Source organism: Dendropsophus ebraccatus, chromosome 9 (assembly GCF_027789765.1).
Source record: "Dendropsophus ebraccatus isolate aDenEbr1 chromosome 9, aDenEbr1.pat, whole genome shotgun sequence".
Taxonomy (NCBI): domain Eukaryota; kingdom Metazoa; phylum Chordata; class Amphibia; order Anura; family Hylidae; genus Dendropsophus; species Dendropsophus ebraccatus.
Genome location: NC_091462.1, coordinates 28,769,943 through 28,784,565, shown reverse-complemented (window position 1 = coordinate 28,784,565; position 14,623 = coordinate 28,769,943). Strand labels below are relative to the sequence as shown.

Here is a 14,623-nt window from a genome sequence, read left to right as displayed (position 1 = left end):
GTTCCCTCCCAGGTGTGTGCAGTGTATAGTGTTCCCTCCCAGGTGTGTGCAGTGTATAGTGTGCCCTCCCAGGTGTGTGCAGTGTATAGTGTGCCCTCCCAGGTGTGAGCAGTGTGCCCTCCCAGGTGTGAGCAGTGTGCCCTCCCAGGTGTGAGCAGTGTGCCCTCCCAGGTGTGAGCAGTGTGCCCTCCCAGGTGTAAGCAGTGTGCCCTCCCAGGTGTGAGCAGTGTGCCCTCCCAGGTGTGAGCAGTGTGCCCTCCCAGGTGTGAGCAGTGTGCCCTCCCAGGTGTGAGCAGTGTGCCCTCCCAGGTGTGAGCAGTGTGCCCTCCCAGGTGTGTGCAGTGTGCCCTCCCAGGTGTGAGCAGTGTGCCCTCCCAGGTGTGAGCAGTGTATAGTGTGCCCTCCCAGGTGTGAGCAGTGTGCCCTCCCAGGTGTGAGCAGTGTGCACATTCCCCTCTCGGACTTTGCACCTCCCTCCCAGCTGCAGCAGAGCCAGGAACATAACACAAGACGCTTTTTTCTCCTTTGACGGAAAGGGAATGTGAGGGAGAGAAGAGAAGGGATCGTGGAGAATGAACAAGACTGAACTTGAATGTTAAGCTCCGGCAGAGAGAGTTAATATCCTCCGGAGGGCGGGGGCACAGAGGCTGGCACAGCGAGGGTGCAGCACAACACAGGCTGCCTCTGTTCCCAGGGAATCACTCAGGACAAGGTTGGTCTCCAGTTTCCTTCCCCCCTTGGAGAGAGTGTCTGTAGGTGTGGTGTGCTGGTGCAGCAGGGCTGGATAGCGAGGTGCCCTGCTGGCACACACACTGCCAGGGGTGAGCCATATGGTTGGTGAGGCGGGAGTGCTGGGAGATCACATGGGAAGGTGAGGCGGTAAGTGCACGATCAGACATTACAGCAACTTATGTGTGGGGAAATCTTAACGGTCAAACTGTTCTAAAGATCAACAAGTAACAGCAGAGTGTAGAGAGTCCCGGGCGGGGGAGACAGTGCGGATTATATGTGACTGACAGTGTAAACAATGGAACTACAAGTCACAGCATGCCAACAACCAAGCTGCCCAGCTGTCTCTCCGGGCTGCACTGTTGTGTCTATGTAAGTGACAGCATGACAGTGAATGGGGTGCCCAGATACTTAGCCATGACAGTGAATGGGGTGCCCAGATACTTAGCCATGACAGTGAATGGGGTGCCCAGATACTTAGCCATGACAGTGAATGGGGTGCCCAGATACTTAGCCATGACAGTGAATGGGGTGCCCAGATGCTTAGCCATGACAGTGAATGGGGTGCCCAGATACTTAGCCATCGCAGTGAATGGGGTGCCCAGATACTTAGCCATGACAGTGAATGGGGTGCCCAGATACTTAGCCATGACGGTGAATGGGGTGCCCAGATATTTAGCCATGACAGTGAATGGGGTGCCCAGATACTTAGCCATGACAGTGAATGGGGTGCCCAGATACTTAGCCATCGCAGTGAATGGGGTGCCCAGATACTTAGCCATGACAGTGAATGGGGTGCCCAGATATTTAGCCATGACAGTGAATGGGGTGCCCAGATACTTAGCCATGACAGTGAATGGGGTGCCCAGATGCTTAGCCATGACAGTGAATGGGGTGCCCAGATACTTAGCCATGACAGTGAATGGGGTGCCCAGATGCTTAGCCATGACAGTGAATGGGGTGCCCAGATACTTAGCCATGACGGTGAATGGGGTGCCCAGATACTTAGCCATGACAGTGAATGGGGTGCCCAGATATTTAGCCATGACAGTGAATGGGGTGCCCAGATACTTGGCCATGTGCTTGGAACATATTTTACAGTTCTTTTTTAATATAATTTATAAATTTACTAAAAAAACTCATAATGGATCTGCGTGTGCCAAAAAAGGGTCATGACCAAAGCTGTCAGTGTCACTACAAGTACCAGCATGCCCAGTGCTGACAGCATGGCGGAGTATTTCCTTAGCTGACATGGTGTGTTTGGATAATGTTGTGTCCCATACTCTCCCTGTATATACTGGGAACCAGCGCACAGGTTGGCTCTGACAGCTTGTGTTGCCAGGAGCGGCTCCAGATTGTACATGTGATAGTGGAATATTTCCAGACTTCCCTATAGACATGTGCATAGTGTCAGTGGTGTCTGCTACGTGAGTCACTATCTGCACACAGGCTGCTGGCTATGATGCTGAATGTGAGGGGGGGCAGGATGGGAATGGGGACATGCTGGGGAGGGGGTACACAGTGTAGATGGGGAGATGATGATGAGGGGTACATAATGTGGATGGGGACATGATGATGATGATGGGAGGGGTACATGACGCGGATTGTGGACATGATGAGTAGGGGTATATTATGTGCATAGGGAGATGATGATGGGGTGTACTATTTGTTGATAATGATGATGAGGAGTACATGATATGGATGGTGGGTAAGATGATTAGGGGGTACATGATGTAGATGGGGATATGCAGATGAGGGGTACATCATGTGGATGAGGGATATGATGAGGGGTACATGATGCGGATGGGGAGATGATGATGGGTGGTACATGTTGTTGATGGGGATGTGCTGATGAGAGGTACATGATGGGGACATGATAAAGAGAAGGGTATATTTTGTAAATGGGGGACATTATTATGAGATGGTACATGATATGGATGGTGAATAAGATGATTAGGGGTACATGATGTAGATGGGGATATGCAGATGAGGGGTACATGATGTAGATGGGGAATTTGTGAGGGGTACATGAGGTGGATGGGGACATGATAAAGAGAGGGGTAGGTTTTGTTAATGGGGGGCATTATGATGAGTTGGGTACATGATATGCATGGTGGACAGGATGATGAGGGGTACATGATGTGGGTGGGGGACGTGCTGATGAGGGGTACAGGATGAGGATAAGTAACAGAGGTTCATATTGTAGAGGAGCAACCTAATGGAATGGAGTGAGGAGGAGGGGGTTATTTGAAAAGAAGGGGTAACATGATGAAGAAATGGCTGAGAGGGGGTAACATGCTGTGAACGTCAGGAATTGTTGAAAAGGGGGGCACATGATGAGTGGGGGGGCATATGATGAGGGGGGGCATAAGATAAGTGTGTGGGGGGCATGATGAGTGGGGGGCACATGGTAAGGGGGGCATATGATGAGGGGGGGGCATAAGATAAGTGTGGGGGGGGGCATGATGAGTGGGGGGCACATGGTAAGGGGGGGCATATGATGAGGGGGGGCATAAGATGAGTGTGGGGGGGCATGATGAGGGAGGGCACATGATGAGTGGGGGGGCACATGATGAGGGGGGAGCATATGATGAGTGGGGGGGGCACATGATGGGGGGGGGCTGACATGATGGAAGTACAATTAAAAGGAGACACAAGGTGAGAGCAACCTAATTTCAATTAGAGGATAATATGATGGGGAGACCTAATAATACGGTGACAATTAGGAGATAATATGAAGGGGAGACCTAATAATAAGGTGACGGGATAATATGATGGGGAGACCTAATAATACGGTGACAATTAGGGGATAATATGATGGGGAAACCTAATAATAAGGTGACAATTAGGGGACAATCTGATGACATTGGGGTGACGTTTTAGAGGCAATAGCATTATACAGGATTACAGAAGGTGATGCTATGATAAGGAGAGGTAACATTATAGTAAGGGGGTGACATGGGGCTGCTACTTATCCCGTCACTTTGTCACACAGCTGCTGAAATAAGGACGACCCTTCTCAGCCCCCAAGGGACTCTGCTTGGGAATGGAGGATTCCGGATCTTGGTCTGAGAACTCCAGTCAGGACGCTTCCCTGCCTCCTTCAGGGTAAGAATCATCGGAAAGTGCGAGCAAGCAAATCCCTGGGACGTGTGACATGTAAATCAGACGCTGGACTCCTGACCTTGTTGTGCAAACCTCATGGAGAATCGCTCACAGCAGCAAAGTGTGGGCCAGAAAGTAGGGAAAAGATGTCAGCGCAGCCTCCCCGGCGTCTGCTGGAACAGTTCTATAGCCTGGATTACTGATCCTGCTGCAGGAACTGATCAGCCACAAGCCTGGAATAACTTCTACAGATTACTATACATTTATTATCCTGTTTAATATCTCTGTTTGCTGTCAGTGAATAGAAGCAAATGTAGGGATGGCCAGATCAGGTCAGGAAAGGATCAGTAAAGAGCACATAGACATCAGTGAACATCACAGAACTGCGCCGATTTGCCCTAAAACCTCAAGCATATTGTTTTTGTCAGAAGCTGTGCCCGCTGTGTGTGGCCTTATCCTAGACTGGGTATTAGATGAGAATTTGCTATTGTTGTTGTTCACAATGAAATAGATCTTAGATATGGATGTAAACAATGATGTCTCTATTCACTGACAGCAATCAGAGACCTTTAAAATGATAAGGAGATGTAACACAACCTAAGTAAGCAGGTATCTGCCTTTATCATAGAGCTTTTATCTTACATTTAGTCCATTTAACCAGTGTCTGTCATTGAACATAACTTTTGACATGTCATCAGGTATGTCAAAAGTTACTGATCACATCGGGTCTCGCTGCTCAGAGTCGCTGCAATCAGGAGATATAGTTGGAGGGGGAGAGTGCAGCAGCGCAATTCACTCCCCAGATGTATCTCCTGATTGGCTAATTCTGACTTTATAAGTCTATGAGACAACATTGTTGGAATTAGTGAGCGACTGGAAGTAGATGGCCACCGCGCTCTGTCCCCGGTTGTATCTCCTGATCACAGCAGGTCTCTGCAGTGAGATCCACTGTGATCAGTAACTTTTTACATGCCTGATGATATATCAGGCATGTGATTCCCATTGAATTATAAAAGGGAATGTCAGGATCTACCATCTTTTCCACATGCCAGATAAAATGGTGTGACTACATTCAGATGGTTGGGTAGTGTATATAGTGCAGTACAATACTATAGTACCTTGGCCTGATCTATCACACTTGTGCTATGGTGTCCTACTTTGTACATGATGGCGTGCAAACACCTGCACTGAATGAGTCTTATCTCAGAGATAGGTGTCAGTTTATTCACCATTGATAGGAGAGCATGTCCAACCGTATATCTAAAGCTCCTTCTCCAAGTTGGGTAAAGGTCAGGGTCTGGATATTCTGACCTCTGGACTTGTTACTGTGATGTATACAAATGACGGACTCCCTATATTAAGTAAGATGATAGCCTGTATTACAGCACCTGCCTGTGGTCTGCATGCAAATACAAGACAGGACAGTCCCAACATCTTACAAGATATCATATTTGCAACTTGCATGCATGGAGACTTAGCAGCTGAATGCTATACAGTCATAGGCAATATGTGCAACACCAATCATACTGTATTAGAGAGCAAAGATTTACTAGAACTGTCCCCATAAACTATATACAGTAGTGTCTTCTGCTCTATAACATGATACCTATTTCATATTTAACATATTTAACATATACCTATCTCATTAAAAGGGGGAAATCAAGATGGCCTGTTCTTAAAGGGGAACTATCAGCAGGTTAGACTAATCTAACCTGCTGATAGCCCCTTCTAGCGCCTGGGAAGCTGCGGAGGAAGGTTTGTGTCTTACCTTCCTCCTCGGCACCGGTCCCGTGCTGTTAGTCAGGGTAAACTCCACTCCAGAGCCCCGTTAGGAGCACTGCCCCATCATCCCGCCCACCCCTTCTAATGATAATCAATGGAAGGGGCGTGCCGGATCATGCGGCAGTGCTCCTAGCGGTGCTCCGTAGCGGAGTTTACCCTAACTAACAGCGTGGGACCGGCGCCAAGGAGGAGGGTAAGACGCATACCTTGCTCCTCAGTGTCACAGGGGCATAGGGGCTATCAGCAGGTTAGGTTAATCAAATTTGCTGATAGTTCCCCTTTAAGATTGCCCTTTAATAGTAGACTGGTAACAGACTGACTCTGAGCACTCCCACCATGCAGTTGTTTGAAGGGTCTATGAAGCTCTAATGACTGCTATGTGGTCTTCACTGTTTACCATGTAGAGCGCCTTTGTTTGTAGTGGCTGTGCTTGGTATTGCAGCTCAGTCCTATACACATGACACAGCCTCTACTGAAGCTACTGCTGTGTCTCCGAGAGTTAAACCCACGCCAATCTAAAATTGATGGTGTGTCCTAAGGTCAAATCCTTTAATACGCTGGTATGTTTGTGGCTGACGGTCTGAATCATCTCTAAACTTTGACTTTTACCAAGGGCAAACGTTCCCGACTCACCATACACAATTTTGTTTGAAAATGTAAGTTTTCTCTCAATGATTACTGAGTTTTCTATCAATATTTTATATTTAACCCAAATTCCCCCCTTTAAAGTGTGCACATTAGTTTTGGCTGTAGTTATCTAAGATTAACCATATGAGAACATATTACTCAACTAGCCCCACCCCCCCTTTTCTCGATCTTCTATCCAACTACTAGATGTTCGCGTCTGGTTTCGGGTTGAATTCTCCTTTCTTGTGGTTTTGTTGCATAGTGGTGGAAAATATACATCTCTTTTGACATGAGTTTTAGATGTAGTGCTATGGCCCAAGAGATCTGGTTGGTTTGTGAATTTATTTTGCTATGAAAGTAGTGGGATATATCGGGTAACAATATTAGTAAGAATTCTGTATAGGCAGCTACACTGCATATCTGCAAAGAATTTTATTATGGACCTTATTCATGTCTTGCCTAAAAATCTGCTGAAGCCGACCTGTGCTCCTGGAACCTTACATGCTATAACCTTGTGCAGCCTTTGTCTTGTTGAACTGTAAAACAGTGATAATAACAGTTCACATCATGACTTGGCTTTCATTTAATTGGAGGTATATGTTAGAGGCTGCTTTGTATCTTACTGTAAGGGTAGCTTCACAAGTAACTTATTGCAGCAGATTTGAATCTGCACCATCAAATCTGCTGCTGATCTGCTGCGGATCCTGTATGTGTGAACGCACCCTAATTAGGCTGGGTTCACACTATGTATATTTGAGGCTGTATTTGTGAGGCTGTATAGCAACCAAAACCAGGAGTGGATTGAAAACACAGAAAGGCTATGTTCACATAATGTTGTAATTGAGTGGATGGCCGTCATTTAATGGCAAATTTTTGCTGTTATTTTAAAACAACGGCTGTTATATTGAAATAATGGCAGTTATTTACCGTTATATGACGGCCATCCACTCAATTTCAACATTGTGTGAACAGATCCTTTCTGTGTTTTCAATCCACTCCTGGTTTTGGTTGCTATGAGGACCTGACTTGAGGACCAAATACTGCCTGAAGTATACAGTGTGTGAACCCAGCTCTATAGAGGTACTTTGTGGTAAACCTCACCCAGAAGGGATCCCCTGAGGAAGAATTGATGATGTAACGTCCATATATGGACAGATACCATGTATGGACCGTCTATAAATGGTAACTGTCCATATATGGTTGTTACATCATCGGATGTCAAACCTTCTTTCCTCCTCCTAAGCTTCCTCCAGAGTGGTGGTACTGCTGACAGCCACCCAACACATTTTAATGCAAAACATGTGTTGGGTGGTTGCTTGCAACCACTTTTTTTAAGGAGAAGAGGAATGAGGTCCCCGCGTCTCTACTTTAAAGGCTCCAGTAATAGTGTCCATAAATGAAACGTGGAGTGACTGGAGCTTCTTGAGGCACCAGGTTAATGGATAACTGTGATAGATGCCATACATTGGCATTTGTCACCAATTGGAAAATATGCCATCCGTATAAATTATACATTTTTAAAAGCATCTTGCATATTCTACTACCTTATTCCATACATTATTTTTGCAGCATCTGGATGAATGTCACAGTCTTTTGGACTGACCTGAAAGTGAAACCCCTATGGTCACATTTAATGTTTAACTTTCTTGACATACTCTTACTCTAGGGCGAATTGTGATGTGAATAGAAGTGTGCATGCGCCGCCTCCTGACCCCTGCCGCTGCAATGACGTAGCCGGGACCGTGTTGTCCCTGCCCTATGCTAGTGACGCTCGCTGCCCTTCCTCGCCTCTCCTGCCTGTCACCTCCCCCCCTCCCCTGCATACCAAGGTGCCACCCGCTGCCGAAATCAGCTTGTCCTCTTCTTTGGACATGCGTCATTGCGCACCATTGTGCAGAGATCCTGCGCAGGCGAAGTGATGCGACCGGCCTTCTGAGACTAGCCTGATGCGTTGTTGCGCCTGTGCTGGATAAGTGCGCAACGGAGCATTTCCAAAGAAGAGGACAAGCTGATTCCGGCAGCGGGCAGCACCATGGTATGCAATGTTTGTGTGTGTGGGGTCTTTGACAGGCAGGAGAGGCGGGAAAGGGCTGTGCGCGTCACTACCACGAGGAGGGGACGACGCTGAGCGGACACACCACAGAGGCGGGGGGAGACCACAACACACAGGCGGCCTCAGAAAAGCACAACCAGCGTTGATAAACATACCGGCAGAAAGGACATCTCATCAGCTACAAGAAGGTATAAGTAGTTAGGGGGGGGTCACAAAGTGGGTACAGAGTCGCTTTAGGTAACACAGTAATATAGTCATCCATCTGACTACAATCTACATAAATTGAAGGGTATTTTGGCCCATGATGTGGAGTTCCATTGCCTTGGTATGGGATAATTTAGTTGAGTATCATTTTAGGAAAAAACACACAAAAAAGAACTTAGAACTGGTCGACATGGTGGTGACAGCTGTCAGCTGAACATCTAGGGACAGCTATACAGACATCCATACAATTTGGGTGGTTTCAAAAATATGACATCAGGCACCATTCGGGCTGTGAATTAGCGCCTTGTATATGAAAAGTATGTTTTTAGCTTAGTGATTTTAAAATACAAGTGTAAGGATTATATTTCAGTTCGGTTTGGCAGAAAACTTGAGCTGTCACATCAATAACTATGGGGAGAAAATGAGATCTCTGTTTAGTATGAAAAATGTGCAAATTCAACCCAGATATTCATAGAAAGTAAAGTTTGTAATGTGCTCCTAAGAAAAACATGACTTATTTAGAAAGTCCAGGTTTAGCCTCCCGCTATTGAGGGACTTTCCCTTGTATGTGACTCTTCCTGATCATTTTATTCTTTGTAGTTTTTCTGTCTTTGATGGCAAGGGAATTGGCTAGCTCTATGACTTTATGTACAATTTGAAGGGATTTTAGACCACTCTTCTGAGATAGGAAAACTTCCAAACTCAAAGCCAAAGGAGCAAGGCAATCTTTATATTGGTGATCAGTGGAAATCCCATGACCTGGAATCCCACCAGTGCTATATTCTAACACCTTAAATGATTGTCAGATCTGTAGATATACTTTGAAGAGGTTGTCCCTTACCCTGGTGGCCATATTTTGAAAGAGGTTATCTCTGATGAGATGACCCCTCTAAAGAAGTAGTACAGTTAGAGCAATCTTCTGATAAGTCATATGGATATATGCCAAGAGGGCTTCTTTTCATATTCTTTTTTCCCAGAATTCCCAGTGGAGCAGGAATGGCCTGTAGGTCTCCATAAGTCTTTATGACGTTCTCCTCAAGGAGAGCTGGTATCTTTTTGGTCCCACAACAATAGGCCTCTCAATAACCACCACCTTGCCCTGTACTGACGAGGGGCAATAACCCCAAAACAGCTGTCTGTAAGATGGGTATTCTTTCCTTCTAGCTTGGCATATATTCCTAGTCAATGTGATGCATTAACTTGAAGAAAAAGCCACCTTCTCAAGTTAAGAGAGATACTTTGCATACCCTTTCTTCTTTTACTATAGTTGTTGTAACACTATAGGGGAGATTTATCAAACATGGTGTAAAGTGAAACTGGCTCAGTTGCCCCTAGCAACCAATCAGATTCCACAGATCCTCAAAGACTCTGGAAAATGAAAGGTGGAATCTGATTGGTTGCTAGGGGCAACTGAGACAGTTTCACTTTACATCATGTTTGATAAATCTCCCCCAATATGTTTAACTTTTCAAATTTAATTTCTTATTAATGTGGACAATTATTGCAGACCCGATGTCTTTTGGCCCGAAAACCATCAGCAGCAGGTGACCAAGTTCCTTACTGCCATGATTTCATGATGGGTCAATCCCCACTAGGCCTCACAGTGTATGAAAACCCTTATCGGGCTCAGGGATCCTCCACTCAATAAGAATACCACCCTTAAAAATTTTAAGTAATTATTGCATGTTTGCGGTTAGTTGTATGACCTGTTTAGCCGACTGTCATTTGGTGGTGGATTCCCTTGTTGGTGCGACGCTGCTCCTATGTAAGCAGTCATGTTGCCTTAGGATCCATTTACATGGAGCAATTATCATAATCCGTATTATAATGAGCGTTTTAAACAATAATTGCCCTGTGTAGAAAGCAATCAGAGATGGTAGATAAAAGCTGTATCATCAAAGGGAAGATTACTGCTGATGTATGGTGTTGCTGTCTGTTCACCTACTGTGCATTATGGAGATTATCTCAAGATTGAAACATATCGCCTATCTACAATGTGGGTGCTAAGTGGGGGTCCCATCACACCATCACAGGGTCCCTCTCCATTCATGGGAACAGAGGTCCCTAGTCCCCTGAGAGTATGGCATGGTGCCGCCCCATTCACTATGTACTATGGGACTGTCAAAGACAAATATAGAGAAATGTAGAAGTCATTTTGCGTAACCTGCTTATTATTATTTGCTTTGAAGGGCCTGTTTTACTGTGGTGTCTGCCCTTTTATAGCTCTTCTCTTCCCGTTCCTGGCTTTGCTGGTGTATGTGTGCGTAAGTCACATGGATGGTGTTTGCGAGTATGAACGTGTGTTTGTTCTGTAAAGTGATTTTATGTGCTCTTGCAATCTTCTCTGTCTGGAATATATACACTAAGGTTGTGTTCACGTGTTTCCCACATGTTTTTCTTTTGCTTTGATTGTGGACCCCCACGTTTCTCAATGACTGTTGAAAACAACGAAAAAAATTCAAATTTTTTTTTTTTATCAAACTGTTGTAAAGTAGATTTGTCTTAGTTGCCCCTAGCAACCAATCAGATTCCACCTTTTATTTTTCAAAAAATGTGGGAGGAATGAAAGGTGGAATCTGATTGGTTGCTAGGGGCAACTATGGGCCCTATTACACCAAAAGATGTCTGACAGATTATCTGACAGATTTTTTCAGCCAAAGTCAGGAACGAACTATAAACAGAGAACAGGTTGTAAAGATAATCCATTCCTGGCTTTGGCTGAAAAAATCTGTAAGTTCTGTCAGACATCTTTTGGTGTAATAGGGCCCTTTGTTGCCCCTAGCAACCAATCATATTCCACCTTTCATTCCTCCCACATTTTTTGACAAATAAAAGGTGGAATCTGATTGGTTGCTAGGGGCAACTAAGACAAATCTACTTTACACCAGTTTGATAAATCTCCCCCATAGTGTAAACATGGTCTTGTTTTTCAAATTCATGTATTTTTCTCTGGTGGTGTATATAACTATATAGGGTGCGGTAATGTACTGAACTATGTATACCAATCAGACATAACACTAAAACCATTCACCGGTGAAGTGAAGAACCCTTATTATTTATGACAGCGGCTTCGGTGAATGGCTGTGATATAATAGTTAACACGAGAACAAGTTAATGTGCTGGAAGTAGAAAATTGAGCGAGCGTAAGGATCTGAGCACTATTGCAATGTCTAAAGGACTAGGTCAAAATTTGTCCAAACTGGAAGTTCTTGTGGGATGTCCCTGGTGTGCAGTGGTTCGTAGCTACCAAAATGGTCCAGGGAAGGAGAACAAGAAAAAGGGTCATGTTGCATATGGGTCATTGATGTGCATGTAGAGTGAAGTTTACCCCTTCTGGTCCGATCCCACAAAAGAGTTACTTCATCACAAAGTGCTGAAAAAGTGAATGCTGGCTATGATAGCAAGGCGTCAGACATTTTTTGCTTTGCACCAAACCATGTGCAGCCTTGTGTAAACACTGCAGATGGCACCCAGTGACAGTCACTGTCGGCATCACTATGTGGCTGCTCTGCTCTCTGTCGCCTCTTCTATGTCTCCTCCTCCAGTCATCCCCATCTGTCTGTATTGTTCGGTGCTGACAACACATACATGCTTTCATATCTAATTTTCTATTGGAGGGGGAGCTGTAACATGGTGTTGCGCTATAAAACATAGGGGTTTGCAGTGGTGCACTATAAAATCTTGAGGATGAAGAGGTTGTGTGCTATAAAAGATGATTACGGGGGTTGTCATTTTCCAATCCTTTTGAGTGTATAACAGCCTCACCCCACCCTTTATAGTGCCGTGGGTGCACCCCCCCATAGTGAATGGTAGCCTAGTCACTTGTGTATAGTGCTTGGAAGTGTAGTCACCTACTGTGCCCCAGGTACATACTTGTATACAGAGTGTAAATAATAAAGTGCATCCTGTAAAATATGGTATCTGTGTCTCATACAGTAGCGGCACGCTAGTGTATAATGTGCAGTTATGTGCAGTATGTAAGGCATGCAGCAATATGCGGTAAATCGCTCTGTCTATGACGTGTGATATTTTCGGAACAATTCCGAGGACTTGTTTTATATCCATCCCATTGGGCTCAATTACCTCTCTTCCTATCTGGAAAACAGCAAGGATATCGAGCAGCAACCTCCCAGCCGCTAGCATCCACATAGCCCCATAGCTCTTATCCTTCCATTTGTGCAGCCCGTGTAGATGTTTCACACATATTTGAGATCTTGAGGTCACGTCTGGCAGAAGATGGGAAAATAGCAGACATAAGTTAAACAAATATGTCAGATATTGAATCTGTGAGTTCAGCATCAGCTTTAACCCAGGATTTTCTTTCTTTTTTTTTTTGCATGCCAGTTGGCAAGCCGGGGTGAGCTTTGCACGTATTTGATGAATTGAAATTTAGTACTGTGCATTTTTTGGCCGCGGTTTGAGGCTATCACATACGAGCTGCAAAAATTCAAGGGCTGGAGCGGCAGAGTTTCATATGGTTCTGTTGCGGCCAGTAATCATTTTAGGTATATTTGACATTTTACATTTGTTACCGTCATAAAACAGGCGCGCGAGGTTATTCCTATATGAAGTATATGGCTGCTGAAGTTTAAAGGATGTTTGGCAGAGAGTCACGGACTCGTATGTAATGTCTGTATGATGTCCTGGCTGACTGTCTACGGGATCCTGATGTCCGCAAGGTATTTGAGAACCAAAACTTTCAAGATTCCACATCAGTTTGAAGTAATCTTAGCTTTTCTTGAAATGTTGCCATGTCAGGAAGAATTAGCTCTTTTCACTGTGTTTGATTTCATAGGACCTGAACATAGCAAACAAAGGCTTGGACTTTGAAATATTACCTATTCGGACTCTCACGGCCTTTGTTCCTGTTGAGCAGTGCGATGCAGTAAACAGTGTCGTCTGAAATCAAACTGATTGCGCTTAATAAAGAAAATAAATATCATTTTTAAAGGTTCTGTTTGAACTGAATAGAACCTATTCCATATAAGTAGAAGGACGTGTTTCAGTAGAGCCTTTTTGAGTAGAGGTTGAAAAGGCTCTGCCAAAAGACGTTCTTTTATTATACCTTTCAGGTCCTGAGCCCATCTATATGGCATCTAGGATCTGACAGGTTGTCTTACAAAGGACGGGACCTGTCAGCACCATACTGTTCTCGGAGACAATAGTCCTGATTAATAATATCTGTCACAACTGGATTTGATGATCCGCTGTACCGCTGCTGGCGATGGCGTAAGCCGTACCTGGGATTGGAGTCTGAGGGGCTGGTGGTCTTCACCAGTGCCCACCGCAAGGTGGAATGGACTTGCTGCAGCAAGTGACCCCCAGGTCGCTACCCCTGGCTTGGCTTGCTAGCAGTGGCGGGCGAGGAGCAGCTGGAGACTTGGTAGGCAGAAGCACAGCAGGACTCACGGCTGGAACCAGGATAGCACCCATGAAGGACAATGTATCTTAATGTAGTCCGCTCCAGTAATAGTATATTTTTTCACCTCTGTGTAGAGTGACAAGTAGTAGGCTGTATCCACGTTTTCCTGGCAGCCCTAGGGCGGCATCCAATGGGGAAGTGAACTGCAGGGTCAGACAAGACATGGTTTGTTTGTAGTCTGTTACCATGGAGATACAGAACTCTTAAAATATTTTGAATCAAGACTATGTCATATGGGTTGAACCTTTATGGCACTTGAGCTTGCAAGAAAAGCATGATATTATAACTTTGCAAACGGCGATCAGCTTAGATAAAGGTATCATTCATTTTCTCTCCCTTTCATCTATCTGCCCATGTCTGCAGCTCTGAGCATGATACAGAGCTGATAGATTCCATGTGTAGTTTTTCAACCCTGAAAATAGTCTTGATTCAAAATATTCTCAGTGTTCTGTGTCTCCATGGTAACAGACTACAAACAACCCTTTGCAGTCTGATCCAGCAGCCACATGTTTCTCTGCTCCCTCTGTGCTATTATCTTGCCATCCTTAACACAATAGAAGAGGGGTGAACTAACACACTATTACTGGAGCCGAATACATGGAGGCATATTGGGGGACATTTATTTGTGTAGCGCCAACAGATTCGCAAGTATATGTCAGCGCGCCAACAGTGCAGGTGTATGTCAGAGGGCCTTTTTCTCT

At 45.1% G+C, this 14,623-nt stretch overlaps 1 protein-coding gene across 6 annotated transcripts in view; it reads left to right on the top strand.

Moving 5' to 3' along the window:
• The first annotated feature begins 496 nt into the window (after positions 1 to 496).
• The window catches only part of COBLL1 (cordon-bleu WH2 repeat protein like 1), a 96,288-nt gene continuing 82,161 nt past the window's right edge, over positions 497 to 14,623 (top strand). For 2 of the 6 annotated variants that reach the window (XM_069982832.1, XM_069982838.1), the window contains exons 1-2: positions 777 to 879; positions 3,725 to 3,837. In XM_069982832.1, the coding sequence (XP_069838933.1) occupies positions 3,776 to 3,837 (62 nt within the window). In that variant the 5' untranslated portion in view covers positions 777 to 879; positions 3,725 to 3,775. The other 4 variants (XM_069982833.1, XM_069982834.1, XM_069982837.1 and 1 more) reach the window with 4 other exon arrangements.